Raw genomic sequence first — 24,134 nt, 5'->3', positions numbered from 1 at the left:
TTTCCAGGACACATGGAGAAATTTCACACTAAAAATATGATGATATGCACCGCAGCTATACAGAGATAGTTTAAATAGCTTCAAAGGATGCCTTTGAAGACAAAAAACATTGGTGACAACTCACATTTATAACATCTCTGAAACCATTTCAGATAGGAGTGTGAAATTCTGGCTTTGCTTCCTTCCCCTGCAGGACATGCACACATGCCAACTTCAGAAAAATATTCGGGTCTCCAGTCTGGAGAATTTCACGCTGGATAATCCAAATTCAATTTCAATAGCGCTGCCTTTTTACCAGAGCCTGATTCTGCAGCGGGTTTCTATGAAATAAGATCCACCAGACTTTAACTGCCTCAGGGATGAGGGATTATTTACTTATCTTCAATTTGCTCATATTTAGTTTATAAAAAGCTTGCTGAGGTAAAACCTTGTAATGTTAGCTAACATTATTTCTTAAAAAATTCTTCCCATCCAACCTAACAAATGCAATGATTCATAATCGCGGTTCATCCATGGCCGCATACACTACTGTCAAGGAAAAGCTTGATTTGAGTGGTTTGTCTCATTTCACTTCACAGGTGGGCAGTAAAACATGATAATGATGCCGGTAACAAACCTCCTCGTTATCCTCACTATACACAATAATGATGCAAGAAAAAGTTTGAGGCACAAGTGGGATACATTTTCTTACCCAGCAGTCACTGAGTAGACAGAGAAGAGATGGAGTGACAGCAGGGATGGGGGAGTGAAGAGAGTGGGAGTGAGGGAAATTCAGAGAAAAAGCATGCAGAGTGAGAATGAGGAGACAGACATGGAGAGAGGGAAGAGAGAACCGAGAGATGGGAGGTGGAGAATGAGTGAACTATGACCACTCACTTGGCCAGATGCTTCATAAGCAGCCCGAGGACTTGTCGATTCTTCTCTGGTAGTTTGTGGACCAGGCAGTGGACGGCTTGGATGCGGGACTCGGGACTACCGACCTCTGTTTAAACACAGAAATAGCGGTGTATTCATGTTAACTATTATAGAAGGGTTTCTCTGTGATCCTGAGGTGGCAAAAAGCCAAGACTGCTGAAATACAACGTTAGGCTTTATTACATATTTAAACTGGTGGAGCAACGCTGCATACACCTTTGATCCCGGCAGGTAGCAAGTGAGATTTGGATGGAAAGATATACCATATAATTGTGACCCCTTTTATTACTTTAAAAGTCTCCAAAAATGTATTACAAGTAATCTTGAGTTAAAAAATAAAAGTAAGCAAAAGTCATCTAAGACTTTAAGTACACCATAATGACAAGCTATCACCCTTAGAGGTGTAAGGGATTAAGCATTAAAGGAAGATACATTTCTGTTCAAACAAATGAAGAGGTGTGAAGGTAATGTGCGCATTGAACACTGAATTTGGCAGAAGGAACCACTATGCTGGTGGGAGAGATAGCTTTACGTTACTGTCTCTGTCGTGTAAAAGGGTTGTGTTGAAACCGCCAAGATCAACCTTTAAACATTTCCTCACACACGAGCATCTGACCGCCCACACAGTAACAAAACACACAGGCACACAAAATATCATTACTATGGGAACGACAAGGATTCAAACATGGAAAAAGCTTCTTATGGATGCTGTCATCCATCAAAAAAATATCCATTGCTAATCCATTTTTTCCCCCCTCGTTATGAGGGCATTGCGCACTCCTGATAAAAATGTCAACCTGATCCAATTATAGGACTTGTTGTAATAAGATTCAAGTTCATCTGGCTTAAAAAAAAATAAATAAATGAAATTCAAACAGAAATTATGTTACGTGGGTGGAAAAAACTATGTCTTTTTGTTGTTGAAGGTTACTGGATAATTTTGATCACAAATCCGCAATGACTTATTTAGCTCTACATTTAGTGAAATGTTAAAGTACTGTGTTAAAGGGACGTGAGCTCCCACGGAGTTCTACAGTGTCCAGTGCCAGTATCACGCAAGGCTCCCTATGTCCCTATGTCGCAAGGCTCATTGATCAAGTGGAAATCGCAAACAAGTACCACCACTTCTGCAAGTAACCTATTTCTAAAGTTAATGGCATAAAGCAGCTATTCAGTTGATTAAACAAATAAAAACACACACACTCACACAAAGTTTGTTACCTGACTATGCTATACTGGAAACTGAGCACCACTTGCTTCTTTCCAAAATAAGATTGACACACAGTTTAAAAAAAATGTCTTTCTGTATATTTAAATAATGTCCAGGGGCCTCATTTATAAAAGGGTGTGTAGGATCCATACTAAAAGTGCACGTAAACCCAAAAGCTGAAAATGGCGTGCGCACAAAAAAAATCCAGATTTATAAAACCGTGTGCACGCACACTTGCACGCAATGTTTGCTTTATAAATCACAGTCCAGCTGGAAGGTTGCGCAGGTGAATTCGCCTCATATCCCGCCCTCTACACGCCCACTTCATACCATAAATGGGCAACGCAAAGTAGTATTTGCAAATGAATGAGCCTGCTGAGCATGCGCAGCGTAATCCTGCAGCCTGTTTCTGCTGTGCGTCAGGATGAATGAGACGTGTCGAGCCAGGCAACAGTGCCACTAAATTTCACGGAGACTGAGATCGAGATGTTATGGATGAGGTGGAGGACAGGAAAACCACATTATTTGGTGTTCACAGTAAAAGTATAAATAGTATAAAATAAAGCGAGTGAATGGCATCACGTCGTTGCTGCGCTAAACGTTGTGAGTGCCACAGACAGATATGTTGCAGAAATAAAAAGAAGTGTTGTGATTTGAAGGTGGAGGCCAAGAGGTACGGAGCCCCTAAAGGGACACAGATGTTTTATATATATATATATATATATATATATATATATATATATATATATATATATAAAATGCGTTTTACGTGCGCGGGTGAAACCTTTAAGGCTGATTTATGGTTCTGTAGGCTCTGCGTTGGTGTAACGCGGAACCACAATTTAGGCTTTACGCACGCGTAAAGGTTTCACACGCGCGTAAAACTCATTATATATATATAAAAAAATTCGGTGTCCCTTTAGGGGCTCCGTAGAGTGGCCCGGCACTCATTTGTTATGTCCTCAGTCACTCCACAGTTGTCGCGATGGGTGACGAGGAGGTTCCCGGCACGGCGTGTCCTGCACCGCGGCTGCAGCAGCACCAGAGCGTCCTGACTGACGCTGTGCTTCAAACACAGATGGGACACGATCAGTGCTATTATATTATAAGTCTGATATGTGATGACATTATTAAGAGCATGACATGAATCTGGCTTCATTTCACCACCTCACCGTCTGCGTCCCCAGTTCCCCATATCTTCAAAATTTTCGTGCGCAAGGGTCAGGGTTGGCATAAAGATATGCACATTTTTCGGTTAGTTTTTTTTTTTAAATCCCAACCTTTGCGTAGAAGGTGGCTTCTTTCAAGCCCTGTTTTGTGCGCAAGCAAGCTTTATAAATGAGGCCCCAGATCATTTTCAGATACTACATACAAACACAGTATAGACTGCATTTTGCTTTGCTTTGTTTAGTCTGCACCATGGTGAAGAGTTGATATGCGAGGTGGTGGAACTTACTTGCAGGGCTGATAAACTCTTTGTAAAGTCCGTAGGTCATCAGTGGCTCAGGAAGGCTCCTTCGCAGAGACGGTCAGAATAAGAAAGATGGTGGGGGTGCAGAGGGAGATTTGAAGTGAGCAGGGTGGACAAGAATAGCTGGCACACTGTTTTATAGGGTCTGTTAGCAGCATTGATTGATGTGACCAGGACATGGTGGCGGAATTAGAAGGTGCACGCAAAGAGATAACCAAGTTCACCTGAAGGTATTTTCAAACCGCAGCTGGAACGTGGCCAAAAGGATGTGGCCTCATTTGACCCGGCTTTATTTCCACTATATCAAACAAATGCTGTAATAGGGATTTGCTGATACCTTAAACAATCTTTAAATAGTAACAAATGCCACACTGTTCGCCTTAACAGTCTAGCCACTCCAAAAGTCTTTGTTTTCTTAGAAATCTACAAACATTTTTGACACAAATCTGATTCCAGTTTTGACATCAAAATAATTCACTGGCACATGTCTACAAACAAACTCCATTCTCCAAAGATATAAACAAGAATATAACAGGACTCATATTGTTATCAATAATCTGACTCCATGTATCTAAAATTACATTTAATTTGCATTATTTGTAAAAAAAAAAAAAAAAAAGTAAGACAAAATGTGAAAACTTCTTTGATGACATTTTTAAAAGATGTAAAAAAAAAATAAACTAAAGTGCAACACAAAGACAGTAACATCCTGGAGACACAGTTCATACATCAAAATAATGAAATTGATTTAAAATCTACTCTCTGTCACAGACAGATTTTTAAATCCTGCTGTTGGTTTATAAATCTCTGAGTGGTCTGGGGTCAAAACACATCTCTGAACTCCTGGTCCATTATGAACCAACCACAACCCTCAGGTCGTCAGGGTCACACCTACTTTCTGTACCCAGAGTTAGTACCGAACACGGTGAGGCAGCGTTCATGTTTTATGCTTCTCACCTGTGGAAAAAACTCCCAGAATGCATCAGGGCTGCTGCAACTCATTTTCTTTGAGTCAAGGCTAAAAACTTTTTTATTTACTGCTGGATTTCAGTAATCCCCCATAATGCACCTTTATTATTTGCATCTCATTTGTTTAATTATTTTTACCTTATGCATGTGTGTCTTTAGTTTATGTTTTTAAACACTTAAACAATACTTTTTAATGCATTTTCTTCATATTTTTATGTAAAGCACTTTGAATTGTCTTCTACCTGAAATGTGCTGTAGAAAATAAACTCACATTTCCTTGATTTATCTGCATCTTTTTCACAATAAAGAGTGAAAGCATGAATAAGATTAAATAATAAAAGAAAATATTAATGAAATCAAAGTTAAAACAATATAATTCTATTTTTTGGGGAGCATGTAGCAATAATGATCAACCTCCAAAAAGGACAGGAAATCCTAAACTTTATGTTTTCAGTTTTAAATCTGAAGCTGCTCCAAAACACTCACTTGCATGTGTGGCAGGCCTGACTGTAAAATATAAACATAAAAGACAAGGTACAGGGAGGTCTCTGTTAGGATCACAACTCTGCTATTTCTTTACATAGTAGCCCTTTGTTTCCCCTGCTGTATTTAGTGTTAAATTGTTGTAATTTCAACTTGAAACTTAACAACCAAAATTAATTTAATATATATGTAAGCAATTTGGTGTTTAAACAAATCTGTCTTAACTTCTGGCTGCCAAACCGTCTTGAGCCGGGAACAGAAATTGTTTAAATGCATAACAACTTTGAACAATTCAGTTTGATGATTTATAAGTGGATTCAGAAAAGACTAAATACTTGAAGCTGGTAAAGTAAAGTAATTGTAGTCCACTTGAATAATACTGAAGAGGAAATAAAAGTCTTATTCTGACACATAATGTACAATACCTAATAAGTAGCAATATATTCCGAGTAACCTTTTAATATTATTTTAGCTCCGGCTTCCTCCCACAGTCCAAAAACATGCATATTAGGTTAATTGATGACTCTAAAATTGCCCGTAGGTGTGAGCGTGAGTGTGGTTGTGAGCATGGTTTGTGTGTCTATATGTGGCCCTGTGATGGACTGGTGACCTGTCCAGGGTGTAACCCCTGCCTCTCACCTGAAATGAGCTGGGATAGGCTCCAGCAGACCCCCGTGACCCCGCAAGGGATAAAGCGGGTAAGATAATGAATGAATGAATGAATATATATATATATACATACCCGTCAGACTGTTATTGTGTCACCAACCATAACATCCAATCCTTTTCAATTAATGGGTATAAAGGTTTGAGAAAACACAAGTCCCTGCCTGCTACTTGGAAGCAAATGTGGCAGACAATGAGTATCAACATTTTAGAGGATCTTTCCAGAAATCCAATGGCTTCTGTGTTCAATCTCAATTTTGTCTGCGGCCCAGCCATTGGTTCCACATCACATTATCTGGGTGGCAAGTTGTTACTATATAAGCCATCATTTGTACAATACTCAAATTTAAGGATATCAGGAGTCCTCCCAAAGTAAGAGAACCAGCTTAACCTGTCGTTATTGCTTCTGTCTTTATCAACGAAGAATCAAATCTTATCGATTCTCTCGCTTACTCCAGACCAAGTTCCAAAGAGGAAACATGTATGCCTACAAGACAGCTGCTTTACTGACTCAAATAAAAAACACCGGCAACAGATCAGTAACAAAGCAACTTTGAACGTTAAAACAGTATATACTGTACACCTTAACTACAAGTACAGTGCAACTACACTCAGCCGTGAGTCAGTCCCTATGTCATTACATGCCAGAACTTCTATTAAGTAGTGTCTTTAGTTTTTTAACCTCCAAAGATCATTTTATTTTCTAACTGCACTGAATCTTCAGCACTGAGTCAGTTGTCATCAGGGAATACATCAGGTCTTATAGAGTTCACCCTTGAGCCCAGAAGAGCTTTATGCAACTTTTATATGTGCAGCAGTACCTACTTGTCTTGATGTAAACCTAATACAGTGTTGAAAATTATAGGGTTGCCATTTACGGTTCCACAAGCCATTGTCCATTTTTCACACAAATCTTTACCAAGTTCACTGCTAGCTGAATGTCCTCAGTCCAGAAACGATCTATGTGTGCAGCTTTTGCTTCCTGCCCCAGTCACAGTTTTCTCTCCCCAACTGAGAAGAATCGGGAGACGGGCAGGACTATATCCAAACCCTGACAATAATGGTGGAGGAGTCACTGATGCTGGCTGTCACTGATACTCATTTTAGCAACAATAAACGCTAGATAATAGAGCTATAAAAACAAGGTAAACAAGATTCTCAGGGCAAAAAGAAAAACAGTGGATACAGACATTAGACCTCTCCATGCGTCACAAATGTACAGATTCAACTTAAAGTTAAAACAGACACATTAATCAGTTTTTGAAATAATCACTCAACAGCAAATACATCATATTAGTGACAATATGATCAATGCTAACTTTGCAGAGCAAATGGCTTACACATGTCGGACTTGTATTGACTATAACTCTATGGATCCTTACCTCAGATAAAGCTTTAGAGCACTTGTTATTGTCTTCACATCCCACTCTTCACTGAGTGACAGATCCACTTCGTTGGTCTTCTCATCTAAAAGAATCACTCACTGAATCAACACCACAAAATCTTACTGACAATAATTAACACTGAGACATATATTCATAATTATGTATGACTAACAGTTGTGTTATTTTGTGGAAGTCCGGGAAAGTCGAAATATCTAATATAAATATGTAACTTGTAATTAGCCATAGGAGGATAAAAGCCAGCCACTAGCCTCGGGGGAGCAACGCTAGTCCCAGGAGATGTGGAAGGAAGTTTCAGCTTCTGTGGAGAGCTGTTGGTTCTACACTCATTAGAAGTTTAATTAATCCCTCACTATTTCACTCCTCCAAAGGGAATGCAGGCGTTCGTAATGTCGAAAATTCAGGGCGTTTAGTAACACCTTAAGTAACCTATAATGAACACCACAGGATGTAGAAGTACTCTATGTGAGGGATCGGTCTTGTGTGAGTTGTATCACACTGACATTAGCTTCACTGGCAGTTGGTGGTTTGTCATTATTAGTATTTTCTTTATTTCAGCTATGCACTGCAGGTAGAAGGATTGTGAAATTATCTGGCAGCACCATCCAAAATGTGATCTTCCCAATGTAAATTTCTGGAAGTAAAGATCCGTAGTGAGGTGTGTCTGTGCGCAAGATAGACATTCTTTTATCCCTTAATTATTAAAATACAACTTTTATTACTTAACTTTGGTATTGAACTCCTGGGGAACAAAGTGACCAAGTTACTGTAGAAATGCAGACCATGACATATTACTGTTCCCGGGATAATTTCCAACAAACAAGTACCATCATAAAAAGAAAGTCTGTCTTTCTGGTCATCAAATGTGCTTTCGACACTGCCTATCTAAGTTGAGACTGATGTACATTTGTTGTCCACCAGCTTCCTGCTTGTAAATACAGGGAAAGTGCCAAACACTACGATCCAGCACTCCACTTTTGAGACACTGCTGTCACTCCAGCCAATTCTGAAACACCAGCTTGTCATCTGTAAATTTACAGTAATACAAAAGTGGGGACCCTCTGTTCAGCCTGTAGGAAGGGGGTCGGCCGAGCGTTAACAAGAGATGAAAGTTCATGATGGATGCTTGTTGGTTAACACTGTTGCCTCCTGATTCAAATCCTGTCTGGGGCTTTTCTGTGTGGAGTGGGCATGTTCTCTGTGCTTGTGTGGGTATTCCCTGGGCGCTTGGGCTTCCTCCCACAACCCAAAAACGTGCATGTAATGTTAATTAGTGTTTCTACATTTTTTATAGAAGTGACCGTTGTTTGTATGGTTGCAGACAAACAACCGTACAGACAACGTATGGTTGTTTGTCTGCAATGGACTGCTCTGTCCAGAGTTTCCCTGCCCCTTTAGCCTGAGGACAATCTAAATATGATGAGCTGAACTTAAGCAGAGTGAAGAAATAAAAAAGGGAACTTGACATTTACAACCAAACAAACTAAAATGATGCCAAAATAAAAAAAGGGGGGAGAATAAACAAACAAAGATACAGTCCAGCAATAACTCTTAACTTTGTTTGTTAAAAACTTCTAATAAAACTATGTCAACTTGCCTCGGTGTTGTCACTTCCTTTGTGCTTAAGTTACGACCAACTTGACCTTTCAAGCATTTTGCCGCCTCTTTAGCAGCCAGTATTGTTCCTCACAGCGACTTGACATGTGGTTAAACAGAGACCACAAATAACTTTCTGAGGTTAGATTTATGGGCTTATCGTGAAACTGCCAAGGCTTCAGGATTCAGTCAACATATTCAGTCATGCCCATTATGAAAATTCAGTGATGTGGAACCTCAGCATTGACGTGTTGTATAAAACCACGCAGATGTCAGACAGTCTCAGGTCTTTCCAGCTCAGTGGTTAACGTTCATTTGTAACTGCAATGCAGGACAGGAAGAGCTGGGGGCAGTGTAGTTTTTTACAATTGGCCAAGTTAACTGAACTTTGCGCTCTAAGAAAAACATATTTGGACTGGAAAAACCTTCTTACTATCAGGTGACAGCTAAACAAACCTGTCAGATCAATCAATCAAATAAATACTTCCAATATTTGACCAGTTTGGCTGAGGCTTTTTCTTAAAATCAGTGGGGCCCTGACCCCTGAGCCAGGAAAACACCAGCCTGGAGGCCAGTTTAAAGTGGACCTATTATGGCATCTAATACCTATTTTAAACAGGCCTTGAATGTCTTAAAAACAAGCTTTCGATTGTTTTTGCTAAATAAATTAGAAATTCAGCCTCTAAACCATGTCTTTATCTTCCCCGTTTCTAACCTCATTCTCTATGTGGGATTCTGAGTGGGCGGGGCTATGATAATGAGGCTCTGTGCTGATTGGCTGCCTGAATGACGCGATACACCGCTACGAAAAAATGGCGGGAGCTCCGGCCGGCGGAGTTAGTTGTGGCCGTGGTTTCACGCATCGGAGGCCAACCTATGTAAATCACGCCCGTCGGACGACGGGAGCAGAATCTGAACGGCTCGTAGAAGCCACATCAGACTGGACGGCTCATCCGGGCGGCTGTACAAACACTGCAGAATTTGGTTGCTTTCCTCCTTCTCTGAGTTGGCAGGCTGAGGGGAGACCACTTTATATATGTTAAAGCAAGAAAAAACTTGTTTTTCATAATAGGTCCCCTTTAAGCACATAAAACAAACTAAGAGTTGGCTTCCGAGAGCAGCTGGGAAGTAATTTTCCTTCAATGTAAGTTTTTCATCAAAAACTGCTTGAAGATACTGCTCTAGAAGTCCAACATGTCTCAAATTAATAAGTTTTCACATATCGACACATCACTCTGTGTTTAATTCATCCTTGGCCATAAACTACTATTTAATGACATGAACTGTTATTTAGTGAATGAAGTATAATTATTGCCCACTCTACACAATTATATCTATAATACATCCTACTAAATTTTCAAAAACTTTTTAAAGCAAACGTCACCGACTCTCCTGCCGGCCTGACTGGATCACCGAGATAAAGAGCAGCTCGCTCTAACAGTGTTCTTCCTCTGATAGTGTTGCCTGACATGAAAGAGGTTTGTTTGTACTGCAATATGAAGGGAGTTTGTTTTTTTGTTTTTTTCTGTAAATCAGTCTTCACTGATTGGACCGTGGCCATTTAGTGGGCAAAAGAAGAGAAGGAGGAGTGGGATGAGTTTAAAGCTTGTTTCGCCCACTTACTGTGAACTACTTGAAATGTTTGTGAATGTGTCTGTGAAGAACAAATGCTACACTTGTTGTGCATGCAAGTTATTTCACAGAGAAAGTATTTGCAAACCCTTTAGTGCAGATGAAACATGTTTGCTTTTTTTTTTCTTCATTCACAACAACATGTGCATCATCGAGACCGAAGAAAAAACACTTCATAATATATTCAGACTGTACAAAAAAAAAAAAAAAAAAAAAAATCTTAAAATTGAACATTGCAGCGATGGAGTGTACAGCATGAGACAGCAGGTTGGGGGGGACTGGAAGGCTTGAGAGAGGAACTGAGACAGTCTGGCGGCTGCCCGAGTTCGTTGTCATTCTGAACACAGAGCTGAAAGTGAGCTGGTGTCTGCTGGAGACAGCAGGAAACCACAGAGCAGACACGGAGCTATAGAAAGGACAGAGGACAAGCTCTGCAGGAAAAGAGTTGAGTGAAAGGGAATCAAGACAAGTGAGAGGCATAAAGGAAATTGAGAAAGGCAACTGACAGAATGAGTCTGCCACAAGCACAGGAGAGCCTTTTTTAGTGGTGTGTTGATGAAAAATAAACTCCCAAAAGCGCCTGAATACAAATAGGATGACCCCATCTGGTTGTGTCGGGGATGTAAATCTGAATGGAAGTGAAGCAAGGATTCATACTGGCACTTGTTGCACTTCATAAAGACTTGGTAAAGAAAAGTTGAGTCATGCAATGACTGTCAGTCACGATCTTCTGAATACTGCGCCGAACAAAGACATCCAATGTAAAAGTACAACTTACTGGGAAAACTTAAACCCATACAGATGGGGGGAAACTATACATTTTTGCTAACAAATCATTTTACAGAGAAGAACAATGTAGATTAACTTACCAATCATCAATAACAAGAGCTTCTGGACCTTGGAGCTCACCCCCCCAACTCTGTACAGGCCTTGGTCATTAATACCTAATAATTAATAATCATACAAACACTCGATAAGCTACAGCAAAGACAAAAAGACAGATCTCTGCTTGAAGATTATATTCAACATATAAATATGTTGTGTTGTTGTATTTTAAGCCAAGATCAGTGTAATAGATAATACATTGCATGAAGAAATAAGAAGAACTAGGTCAAAAATCATTTCACTTCCATGCAAGCAAATCAATTAGAATATGAGAGCTTAAATGTTAATAGAATTTCTATATGTGTAGTACACACAGCCTGCAGTCCCTGCATATCACTTTTATTTCAATATGTAGAAAAAGTGTGCCCCCTTGTGTACAAGTAAAGACACTGCACATATGATACTTATAACACCAGGACTGGCTTTAATCTTTAACTTTTTTTTTTTTTACAAAAACACTATACATTTTATGTAAACACTCTTTCTAGATTTAGAAAAAAGTTATAAATTAAGCTCACCTCTTGTTTCTATCGCACTGATGGAATTCTTCATAAAACTTAAACCCACATCATCCAACTGGGCATCAACTATACATAAAAAAGGAAGAAAAAAAAGAAAAAGAGAACTTAATATGTGTCAACATTTGAACATTTGCTGTCACAAACACCATAGCGGATTCAGGGGAGACCTACTTCCTCGTTCTTTGGAAAGAGTCCTCCCAAGATAGCATCCGATCTGATAAAATAACAACAAAAATAGAACATGAAATGCTATTCGCTTACTAATTTTCCAGATGCTTCATATATATATATATAGTAATTTATACATTTGTGCAAATATATTATCCTAAAAGTGACACGTTCTATAAGAATGCATTTAAACAGTGCACAGTAAAGCTAAATGAGGCCTGAGTGTGGTAGATGATGACACTGTGGAGGCTGACTCACAGGTTCCTTCCCACCCATGGCATGCATCCAAAACTTGTGGTCATCCTCTGACAGGGCCTGCACGGTAAGCACTGTCCCTGGCCTGGGACAGAGCCATCACACATTAGCATTAGGAAAGCCTTAGGAGGAACAGTACAGCAACACACTGAGGCATACCACTGTCAATACCACGTCCTATATGCTTAGTATTCTTGTAAACAAAAACATTGCCTGCCAAGGGCACATGCACCTTGGATTTGTTTCAAGATCAAATATGAACCCTATTAGCCTCCCCAGCTAGTCCATGACACATACAATCACGCAGGGCCAGAGGGATATCAAATTATTTATCGGAGTAAAAATGGATACAGACACTCAAATTCCCCATTCTAAATTGGGGGTGTTGCTCTTCTATAAATACTAGAGGAAAGGGGCAGGGCATACTTGAGCTGTGTGACAGATTTGGGTATGTATTACTGCAGGTCATGACAGGCCCCACCACAGCCCTCTGCAATCCAAAACACAGAGAAATAAACAACTGTGTGTGGAGATGAAGTCTTGAGCGAATGTCATAATGTAACGGTGGTTGATCTAGGAGCTCTGTCGATGCTGGGGAAGAGCTACGGCTAAATATTCAGCCCTATGTTCATCCACCAGTCACCCTGAGCAAAATTTCAAATCAAACCAACTGTGTAACATCTGTGACATTGTGAACGTACCGATCTGTTATGTCCAGGTCTAAACAGAACCTCCTGTCCAACATCTCTGTCATTTTGCGGACGCACGATTTGAGCGTGACAGACTCCGTCTCACCCTGGAAAAAAAGATTTTTCACTTTTACAATCTTTTTGGTGACCGAACAAAAAATACTGATAGCATAAACGCGCAGATTAAAAAGCCAAAGCAATACATTTGATCCTTACTTACAATCTTTCCACCTGATCTGTGGTCAAAAGTCACCATGTGAAGGATTTTCTGCTCTTTGACAAACGTACAGTAGCGCTTGACCCAACTCGAACCGAAAGGAGGTGGCCCTAAAATACACAGAGCGAGAATAACACAACACACTAACTATGGATCAGTTTTTCTTGGTACAGTTGTGTACATTTGTGAGAAACATCCCTCTTGCATGGGAATTTTAGAGCACTAAGAATATGTAACCTAATGAGTGAAATGGGGAGTTTTTAAATAAGAAAGGGCCCCTATTGTAACGACAGCCATCAGCGTTTCTGTTTCGTATGAACAGTTCATCAGGGGCATTTTAACTGTTTATTAAACTAAGTGAAAGTGAAACATGAACCACCTACACTGTTTAGAGTGGAGTTTATTTGCAGGCGTTGCTTACATTCTTGCCTCGAGTGTATGATAACATATTCAGATATTATCAACGCCTTACGTTTTTCCTGTACATAGAGATAGCCTTCACAGCTGATGGAGCTCGTCTGTCTGTAGTCTTGGGGTGCCTCTCTGATCCTCTTCATCAGCTCAAACACTTCGGATCGCGTGCCCTCAAATCGACTCCTGGTCTGGGAGGAAGAGGAAGCAGAAAATATACTCAAGGAACTGACTCCCTGATGCTCAATTAGATGACCTTGAAAATGAAACGCTAAATAATTCCTCAGCAAGTCCCATACTGTGACATTTGATGAATAGCATGCACTAATGTAAATCTCAGAAGGAAACTGAGAAGAAACCAAACAGCTGAAGATATTCCTCTCTTCCAGATAAGCAGGCAGTAAAACCAAAACTAATACACTGTTAGACCTTCAACTTACAGAAGCTGAGGCAGTGGCACAAGGTTGCTTTTGTTTTTTTTTTGTTTTTTAAAGTTTTAGTGGATTTTCTTTTACCTTTGTAAGACCATGGAAACAGAATCAATCTTCATCTAAATTACAAAAGTGATGAGAAAAACTTGAGAAAACATTTCTTACATTTTGAATATTGATTTGCAGTGCCCTTTTATAATGATCAAAGTCCTTGGCGAGCTCAAAGCCCTGGTGATAAAAGGTGAAGACTGTCTGAAAAAAGGCCAGCATCTAAAAGAAAGAAATCAGAGATGTAATTCTAAAGAACCAGCAAAAAAAAAAAAGAGGGGGGGGGGGGTTAAAACAGCATCCTCACATTATGACACAATATGACTGAAACATTATATCATTTTCATGCAAGACTGAAACCGATATTTACAAGATCAGTTGAAAACACCTCTTCCCTGAAGCATCACTGTGCTTAAAGAAACACACAACAACATTCAAAGGCCTCATTCCCTCTTAAGTTTTCTTTCTTTGCACCAAAAGTTTGAGCAGACTCGCTAAACTAAACTAAAATCCATTTAGTACAAACACATACTTTTTGCTATGTCTTAAAAGAGTTCTTCCAGCTACAGCCTCTAAGTGTATACTTTGAATGACAACAACTGGATTTAGATGTTAAAGCCATGAACAGAAAAGCACATCTGGACTGATTGAAGACAGTCTTTTATTTAAAGACACCCCACCCGTGCTTCCACGTCTCTCCAGTCATTTACTTACAGGTTCCACGCAGTCAAACTTTTTTCTCTCTTGGATCTCCTGTAGTTTGCAAACATAATCCAGTGACTCCTCCTGAAAATGCTGTCTCATGGTTTCCACCTGGACGTCTGCCTGGAAAGGTGGAGAACACACAACATAATAATTATAGCCACAGATGCCTGCGTGGAAGCTGGGAAGAGATACTTTTTTGCACCTCAGTTTGGGAAACTAGAAGTATCTGCAGGAGTGACTATTTTCAGATACTGAAGTGAAGACAATAAAACATTCTTAAACAGGTCTTCAGCTGTATTGTGTATAAATTATACAACGTTATCCTCTCGATTCAGACAAAGAAAGGGCACCCCATGGAGATAAATGATTCATAAAAAAAACAGAGAAAAGCTAAGGAAGTGCAAATGGGGATGATCCCTCTTCAAGGACGGGAAGAAGCGGTAGCAGTCAAAGTCAAAGTGAACTTGAGTGTCATCCAGACAATAAAACAAAAATTCACAGCAGAATGAAACAGTGTTCCTTTAAGGTCAGCGTGCCAGTGACTGAAGTAATGAGGCACGCTAGGTCAAATCAGATAATAGGATTATAACTCATAAATCTGAGTGCATTATCTGTACCTGCTGGGGATCCAACAATTCTAACACCCATTTCAATACCAAGACCAGGCTGTTACATATCAGCAGCATATGTTACATCAGTGCAGAAAAGCAGTTGTTTCCAAAAGGCTCATTTCCTTGCTACTGCTGCTGAATGTGCAGCTCACGGGGGATGTAGCAAGTCTTGAACACATAAAATTGAAGAGAACAGCTCGACCTCATGGATCTGCCCCGTTATCCGACACCGGTGCATCCATTTTACCCGCTTGTGCATTAAAAGAACACAAGAAAGCAGGAGACGTTCATAACTGACACTCGCTAAAAATCAGAATACTAAATATATACATTTATTTAAACTCCACTGAAAATCCACTGAAGATTAAGAGTTACTAATTAATGGAACCTGTCTCTTCTTAGAATTCCGTCACAGAGAACATCTAATCAGCAGATGCTTCCTTCTAGAATTGAAATATATTTTAATTTGTAAATTTTTCTAAATTGAGATGATATTGTTAAAGAATATATTAAAGTAGAGAGCTGTTATGTAAGGCTGTTTAGGCGGAAAAACATACCCTGCACCAGAAGTGCTGAGGAAGTAAACAGCTGGAAACACTCGCTGTTCTGCCAGCATGTTGTGTAGAAGGTGTGTAGTGTTGCACATTGTGTTGTGAAGCATGTGCAACATCGTTTTCTGCAATAAGCGCCACAGTCTTCAGAACCGCCCAGAACAGAGACAAAAGCCTCCTGCATCAGTTTTTGCCAGTTTATTCGAGTCACCTGCTCTGATGCTCCAACAGATAACTGCACTCAACAAAAGACTTCTATGATATCACACATCTTGCTGCAAATGCTGAGGGATGTCAGCATCTTTAAGATGTGCAGCCTGTCCCTTCTTATTATCAGCAAGAGTATTGCGTTTCTAGTCATATCTGTTCAAAAAGCATCTTCGCAGGACTCCGCTTTTTCATCCAATATTGAACTAATGTTCAGCTTTTACTGTTCACTTGCTTTTACTGCGCAGCAGTTCAGTCTCACAAAGTGTGGCCTGTTTGGAGAAATCAAAGACAGGAATCCTGTCAGTAATGCCTACTCTCTCTAAATAAGAATGGGCTCGCTGTCCTATAAAAATGATGGTATCTTCAACTCCAATCCCATGAGGATTGAGGCCTAAAATGTGCTTTTTTTATTCATTTAAAAGTCTAGATTTCTCGATGCCATACAAATGAGATTTTCTTTTCTTTCTTATGATACCATAAAACGGCAGGATGTCTTCTACAGTCCCCGAACCTTGTCCTGACTCAGACTGAGACATATGTGGTGCTCTGGAGCCCCCCATAGCTGGCCTGTAGAGACCCTTCAGATCTCTGGGGTTGACACCATCTGGACCTGCAGCCTTTTTCCAGTACAGTCTCTCCAGCTTCCTCGTCACCTGACTGCTGGAGACAGACAGGTGGGAGGAAGAGCCAGACAGGGCTTTAGTATTTCCTGATCCGTGGGAATATGATGATGGGGCTGTTAAGATCCATGACTGAGGAGCAGGGTGAGGCTGTAGAGGTGTGGCAAGGGAGCTGTGGGCCACAATAATGTGAGACTTTGCTTGGCTGGGGCTAGTTTCTTCTCGTCGGGGTTCATTTTAGTCAAGAAATAGAACAAAAAACATGTCTTTAAATGACAAGGAATCCAAAATTTACAACGTTTCTATTTTTATCCGAGTTAAGTTTTTACTGTATAGTTGTATGACGGCAAGATTGTATTAACAGTGTTTACTTAACAAGTGCTGTTAACATAGAGATTTAATTTATCATCTGTTAAACAACTAATCTCCAGGTTACCATTCTGGGCTCCACAATATATTCACTGTTCAGCGAGCTGACGTAACAGCAAATGAAATGATGACAAAGTTCAGGATTTGAGTGGCTGTGAATGAATTACTAGGTCTATGCATGTGCACAGTGATGCTTGTACCGTCAACTCTTGTATAATAAAAGTCAAAAAGACAAGAACAGCTTGTGGAATGATTTTCATTGACTGAGTTGTTGTCACTTTTGAACAAGCCTTACACGTTATCAACATGGAACAAAGACTGGAATACAGAAGCATTGCATTTCTTCTTAAGAGGATGATGAACTCTTAATGTAAATTGTTATTTTGGTGCAGAGATAATTGCTTCACAACTTGTAGGAAACCACAACTGGTCTCACTGATAGAGAACAAAAGAATACAGTTCGTTTTCAGGCAACTGAAGCAAACCACTGCCCGAGGCATGTCAGTGGAAACTCACAAGGTCCACCAAGCTGCGTGGTAACGCTCTCCTTCAGAGCACCAGGGACAAAAACAAGCTCAAGAAGATTTCTGTTTAAATCAGACTTTTTGTCATATCGCTTAACAAGTCAGCGTGTTCTAACTATCAGAGAGTTTAGGCAAAGGTAAATACCTCTTGTAGTTGTGGCTCTTTCTTCTTTGCTGACAAATTCAGAAGCTTTTCCAGAGAGCTGTAGTACTTTTCAGTTTCTTTTTCATACCTTTTTCTTTCCGCCTTAAGTAAAAGAAAAACAGTTAAAAGGAACAGAAAAACACTTTTTTATTATTGTTGGGGTCGAGGGAACAGACACAATCTAGACTGATGTGGGGGTTACAGTTCGTTAGCTGCTAATCATTACAGTTAACCAGTTATACCAACAGATTTACAAAGATCAAACATACAGTAGTGAGGAAAAAGATAATGAACTGTTTTACATTACCCTTAGTGCTCCAAGTTGCTCTTTCCTAAACTTCTCTAGAGGTTTCATTAAAGTTTCCGTGATGTTTCTCATCTAAGGAAAGAGCACATAATCATCCAAATTACAAAAAAAAGAAATTCCTTCGTTATCATCATCCCAAATGAAGAGAGGCTGCTATTCACAACTGTCTGGCATCCAGGGGTGCTGCTTTTTGGCTGCTGCAAGATCAAACTTTTTTTGATTAGGGTTATTGGGTGGTTGTTCAAACGCTGAAGAATGCTCCAACGTTTAACTTTGTTGGCCTGGGTTTTATTTAATGTGCTTTTTTTTTTTTTCCTCCAAACAACACTTTAAATCCAGCCTTTTTACACTTTGTGCTAGAGCTTTCAACATTTCTGCTCGTGCTATACGAGTCAGTCTAAGGGTCATCATGTTGCAGTCATGGTAAATGATGCACCAGGCCCTCAATCGCTTTGCTCAGAGTACTACATTATAGGCATTGCATGTAAATGTGTATTTGATCCACTTCAAATGTTGACAACTACATTCCTTTAAAAGGTGATTGATTCCTCCATGTGTTCTTAAAAAGCAAGAAAGTACTGCAATGAGGTGAGACATTGCCATTCCGGTACCCTCTTACTATGTTGTAACATCAGAGTAAAATTCCTCTGCCGTTTCTGCCGTGCTGACAGCAGGACGTGTCTGTGCCTGTATTCCCTTTTACTTACTTTGCACATGATAACATCAACCTTTGCTGATCAGTGCTTACCACTGTGGTCTGAGCGTGGTGCAACAGTGATCTCAGTCAGATGATGACAGGTTCTCACCTTATCCTTCAGAAACTACAATATTACAGGATTAAGTGCACTGTAAACTATGCGTATCTACCTAGAGGAGTATCACTGGTCATCTATCTTATTATTCAAAGAAAAAGATTTCAGTTCAGCAGTTCAATACCCTTCCAGTTTAAGGTTTGTCCTCTGTAGTTTAAATTAGAAGCTTTTAACAGCTTGCCTGAGTCAGAAGCTAGTTTTATGACAATAGAGCTGATTGCTGTGTTCTTGTCACAAACTGCAATGGTGGCATGTGTCTTGGTATTTAAAGCTAAGGTGTAATAATGTCAGTATGCACTCCCATACTCTCTGCAGTCACTCCCAGGCAGGTGGTAGTGACCCTTAGACAAGCACGAGGTGAGGAACTGTTCAAACACATTCTATACTAGTGCACTTGCTCAGGAACTGGTTTGCCGTGTCGACCGAGTGCTGAGATTGCGCAGAGATTTGGACATAACTATAGAATGAGCACATGTCTGGATTTGTGGCGTATAACAATCAGTGTTGCTACTACGAAATACAGGTAGTAACAGGTGTAAACTTTAAAAAAAAAAATGTAAACACTGCAGGCATTCACACAGTGAACACTGGAGCACCAAGGCAGAGATGAATGTATATGCATGTACAGTATATCAATATTATTACTTCCACGTCCTATATATCAGCATGTGTTAATGTACAGATGCCATGTAGATGCACATTAATGCAAATTTACTGACTTCTGAATCACAACCATCAGTAAACATATACAACATAAATCAAATTATTGCAAACTATGAAATGGCTGATGAAGTTGGACCCAATGGCTGTTGCTCAGAAAGAAAAATGAGGTAGCTTGCAAACTGTGAATCAGTAAGTCACAAATGCCCTATTAAATGAGCAGAAAAAAAAGGTCGGAATTTATGACCACATTTTGTCTCGTAAACTCATAGCAGTTCTTGCAAAATTCAAACAAATGCATAACCACATCAGGGGGACTAAGGAAATAACTGCAGCATGTGCATTACACCTGCATGTACACCAACACACATACTGTTATTTTTTCATAGTTTGCAAGGAAATTTCAGCTGGTTGTTCTCACCATCAGCTCTCTTTGGTCCTCTAAGTTTCTGAGGAATGAGGAGAACTCCTGCAAAGATTCATCTGGAAAACAAACAAAAACAAGCAGAAACACAAAAACACTGTCACAAATGAAATATTTCTTTTTTATTTTCTCCGTTTCAACCAGACACAGTTTAAAGTACTGTGATTATAAGGAATGAGTGCAAACCAATGAGTGTTCATAATTTTCTGGTGTAGAAAGAAGTGTAAACAAACATTTTAAGTGCATGTCTATGTGGTGGTAACAAAACCAGTTATTAGCTTTTCATCGTGTGAGAAAGAAAACCCACACTTACCAATGCATCTCTCATCATCTGTCTTTGCATCTCCGATGTACTCAAACTGAAACTCTCCCAGAGACTGTGCAAATTTTCGCTGTGCCATCCCAAGCTCTGGAAGAACAATTTAAGCACACATAGAAAAAAAAAAAAAAGATTAAATGAACTGTATTGAAAGGCTGCAAAATATGTAACAAAGCCATAACCACAGCTGTATCATCTGAAAGTCTTTATTAAAGTAGACAACATTTGAGCCTGTGATATCTTTATTCAACATAAATGTAATAATATAAGACAACATGTAAAACAATAAAGATTAAGAGGTATCAAACATTGTCTTGAAAGGTAGTAGTAAATATTTCATTTAACTACATGTCAAGCATGCTGTGTGGCAACAGACTGGCACATCCTGTTGAGCGTCACTTGTGGCTACTGATCTTGCAGCTCAACATGCACCAAAAGAGTGCAAATCAATCGTTACGTTTGCATGTCAAACGTCACACAAGTGGAGTTAAAATAAAGAAAAACAGCATGTGGTGTAGTGACAATGTGCCAACAATGAAGGAGGCTGATGTACAGAATGATTCAAAAATATGGATAAAAATAAAAATACGTACTTCTTGATTTTCAGTTTATTCAGCATTTTCAGCTCAAGTATCAGAATGCAACATTAAACAATCTTCTTGGCAAACAAGAACCTTTGTCCATCCAGGACACACCAGGTCATCTCAGGACCAAAAGACCCAAACAGGACAAAGAAGCATGCACTCATACACCTATCGTGGGTTTTGTTAGACTGTAGAAGGAAGGCAGAGCAAACCCATGTAAGCACAAGGAGAAAACACACTTCCAAACAGGGCAGACGCTTGCAGATCACTTGCAGTGTGTGAACAAATCCAGTAGATTAAAATCTGCATTAAAGTCCAAACATGTGAGAGGTGTTGAAAAATGTTTGTCCGAGCCTGAGGCAAAGGGCACAGCTTAAACCTCAAATATCCCTTTAAAACAAAGTCTTAAGTTGACTGTTCCTCACTTTTTATCTCAGTTTCAATCTATAAAATCCTAAAGGACACAAAAACGTCAGTCAATCTATAATGGAACTAGCGGAAGTAAGGAAACTGCCCCACACAATGGGCCAGTTTGCGTATGATAGTACTTACAAGTGTTTACTCTTTAAAAAGGCCTTCAAATATAAGTTGGAGGAAATGTGCTGTACTGTGTGTGTGTGTGTGTGTTCATTGGGGGGATTGAGGGTGTTATAACCAAGGAGAACCATGTGAAATGCATGTAAAAGCAGCAGCTTAAACACAAGATTGGATTACTTACCCGGAAAAGACACAATGTATGGATGGATGGATTAGATAAAACAGATGGATAGACAGATTAGATGGTTATCAAACTACACTATACAGAGAGATAGTAATCAAACTAACTAAAGATGATAATCAAAACTAACAATTAAGGCCATCAACAGCTAATTGCACATTTCAAGACCAATGCAACACACACTAAACAACACACAGAATAAACTTAGAAAAATTATAAACCTTTTTTTTTTTCTTTTTTTTTTAGTTAACGTAGTCAAAGGCCCATACTTGGGCCAAATGAAAAACATAAAGACAGTTTACAAATGTCCTGTATTATTCCATCTTCATCAAATCTTAATCATCAGAAGGCTTGCTCTGTTTCGTAAACTGGTACAACAGAATGTAGAGTAGCGAAACCTTGCTGTTCATTCATGTGTACTTGGGTTCTTTAAAAAGAAAAAAATATATACTTAAGGAATTTAGGTTCAAAGGTTTTTTTCATATTTTCACATCAATGATAAGTTTTTACTGTGTTTGGACAAAAACTATCTTGATGTACTTCTTGAACATCTTGACACTCAGGCACATCAAATGTACCATCAGTGAATCAATACTTTAGGCATAACATGGTTGAAGTTGCAAACCTTTGAGTCAACATTCATAGTTGTTGAAGCATTTATTTCAAAGTCAGCTTTTGACATAAACCCTGTTACATTTGTACTAGCAGAATCAAGTTGAAGGGGACCTTTAACCTTTGACCTGGCATCTAATACCTATTTTAAACAGGCCTTGAATGTCTTAAAAACAAGATTTTGATTGTTATTGCTAAATAAATTAGAAATTCAGCCTCTGAGCCATGTCTTTATCTTCCCATTCTCTAACTGCATTCTCTATGCGGGATTCTGAGTGGGCGGGCGGCTATGATAATGAGGCACTGTGCTGATTGTCTGCCTGACGCGATGACGCGAATGACGCAATACACCGCTACGGAAAAATAGCGGAAGCTCCGGCCGGCAGAGTTAGTTGTGGGCGTGGTTTCACGCATCGGAGGCCAACCTATGTAAATCGCTCCCGGCGTTACGTAACAACGGGAGCAGAATCTGAACGGCTCGTAGAAGCCACATCAGTCTGGATGGCTCATCAAACATATAAAAATGAATTAATTTTAAATATTTGGATGATAAAAACGTTCTGAAATGTTTACACCCAAATAAAATAACAATAATAAAAACCGCTTTAAACACTGTCACAGTAAATGTAATTAGAAAAGTGATTAAATAATATGATCAATTTCAGAAATTGTTATGGAAATGTTTTGATATTCTATTCATTTTTTTTTTATTACATTCTTTTATATATGAGAATAATATAAAAACACAGTTAATCAGTATGCCAATAAATGCTACACAAATCACAAGAATCTTAATTTGGGTCATAATTAATGCATTATTTTTCCTTTAATTTTTAACTGCATTCATTAAATTTTGTGCAGATACTGATATTTATTTTTTTGATTTACTCATTGATTAAATGTCTCCCAAATATTTTTTTCCCCCAAATATCTACTCAATCCCTGTATTCGTTTTACTTTACCCCCCACCCCCTTGGAATCCCCTGCTACTTGTTTCCCAAAACATTTTTATCTCCACATTTAATATTCAGTTAGTAATTGTTTCTTCAGTTCATTGATGCACTGTCTCACCATCTACAGCAAAAATACGCTTTGGAATATTGAAATCTTTACTGACTTATTTTGCATCTGTTATACAATTTCTTCTAAAAGTGATTTTGAGAAAATGTATTTCAAATTATTTATATCAAAAACAAGTAGACTAGCCTAAGCAAATGAAAAGCAAAAGCAAAAGCAAAAGCAAAAGCAAAATTAAACTGTAACAAATCATAATGAGGTTCCCTCGTTGGATGATAATCTTGCCTATTTTTTTGTTTCATTTTTTATCCAGCCTTTGCTGAAGCACAGGAGGTTTTCCTTCTTACTTGATCCAATGTGTCTATCATTTGATATAATTGCTGTAACTAAGAGTACTTGCCCTTCAATAATCTAGGCTTCAAAGTCTCTGCAGTAAGAGCCTCTACATCCCCGAAGAAGTCTGCCAGAGGATCACAGGGAAAATAAGAGCACTTTGTAAATCAAAAATCTCTTACACCATAACAGTTCAAGTTTGTATTTCATTCTCACATTTTGCTGCGTCTTGTTTTCATAAGCTCCGTGCTTGAGTGGCTTCGCCAAAACCCGGACGTTTTCATTCCTATATTATGCAAATACAACATTTAAAAGATGCCATTTTGTTACAACTGAAATGGGAAATTGTATATTCTGTTTTCATCATCTTTGGAGGTAGTGCTTGAAGCTCTTTAATGACGTGTCATATTCAGTTGCTCCTGGAGCTGTGAACTTGGTGATGAAAGACACTTGCTGGTCAGTTGTAGAAGTCAAGTTATCCCAAAACAAAACTAACTGTTGAGTGAAAAATACAGCAGCTGCTCAACATAGTAAAAGCTTGTTGTGACAATATCACACCAAGCACCGACACACCTCAACACCACTTTGTTGTGCTTGATGTGATGCAAGATGAGGGCAATGTCCAATGTCACAGTTTGCAGAC

General features: G+C 39.1%; 1 protein-coding gene across 3 annotated transcripts in view; it reads right to left on the bottom strand.

The window, feature by feature from the left end:
- The window catches only part of arhgap10 (Rho GTPase activating protein 10), a 60,683-nt gene that overhangs the window by 24,092 nt on the left and 12,457 nt on the right, over positions 1-24,134 (bottom strand). For 2 of the 3 annotated variants that reach the window (XM_061718387.1, XM_061718396.1), the window contains exons 2-17: positions 20,222-20,317; positions 19,906-19,967; positions 18,013-18,084; positions 17,706-17,807; positions 14,685-14,795; positions 14,088-14,192; positions 13,553-13,682; positions 13,084-13,190; positions 12,876-12,970; positions 12,178-12,259; positions 11,923-11,965; positions 11,749-11,817; positions 11,215-11,289; positions 7,097-7,181; positions 3,582-3,640; positions 877-982 (exon numbers count right to left, since the gene is read on the bottom strand). In XM_061718387.1, the coding sequence (XP_061574371.1) occupies positions 877-982; positions 3,582-3,640; positions 7,097-7,181; positions 11,215-11,289; positions 11,749-11,817; positions 11,923-11,965; positions 12,178-12,259; positions 12,876-12,970; positions 13,084-13,190; positions 13,553-13,682; positions 14,088-14,192; positions 14,685-14,795; positions 17,706-17,807; positions 18,013-18,084; positions 19,906-19,967; positions 20,222-20,317 (1,399 nt within the window). Of the gene's footprint in view, positions 1-876; positions 983-3,581; positions 3,641-7,096; positions 7,182-11,214; positions 11,290-11,748; positions 11,818-11,922; positions 11,966-12,177; positions 12,260-12,875; positions 12,971-13,083; positions 13,191-13,552; positions 13,683-14,087; positions 14,193-14,684; positions 14,796-17,705; positions 17,808-18,012; positions 18,085-19,905; positions 19,968-20,221; positions 20,318-21,529; positions 21,677-24,134 lie in introns of those variants that run through there. The other variant, XM_061718403.1, reaches the window with a different exon arrangement.

This window comes from Cololabis saira, chromosome 1, assembly GCF_033807715.1.
Source record: "Cololabis saira isolate AMF1-May2022 chromosome 1, fColSai1.1, whole genome shotgun sequence".
In the NCBI taxonomy this organism is placed as follows: Eukaryota; Metazoa; Chordata; class Actinopteri; order Beloniformes; family Belonidae; genus Cololabis; species Cololabis saira.
The sequence above is the reverse complement of the archived record's forward strand: the minus strand, read 5'-3'. Positions and strand labels throughout refer to the sequence as shown.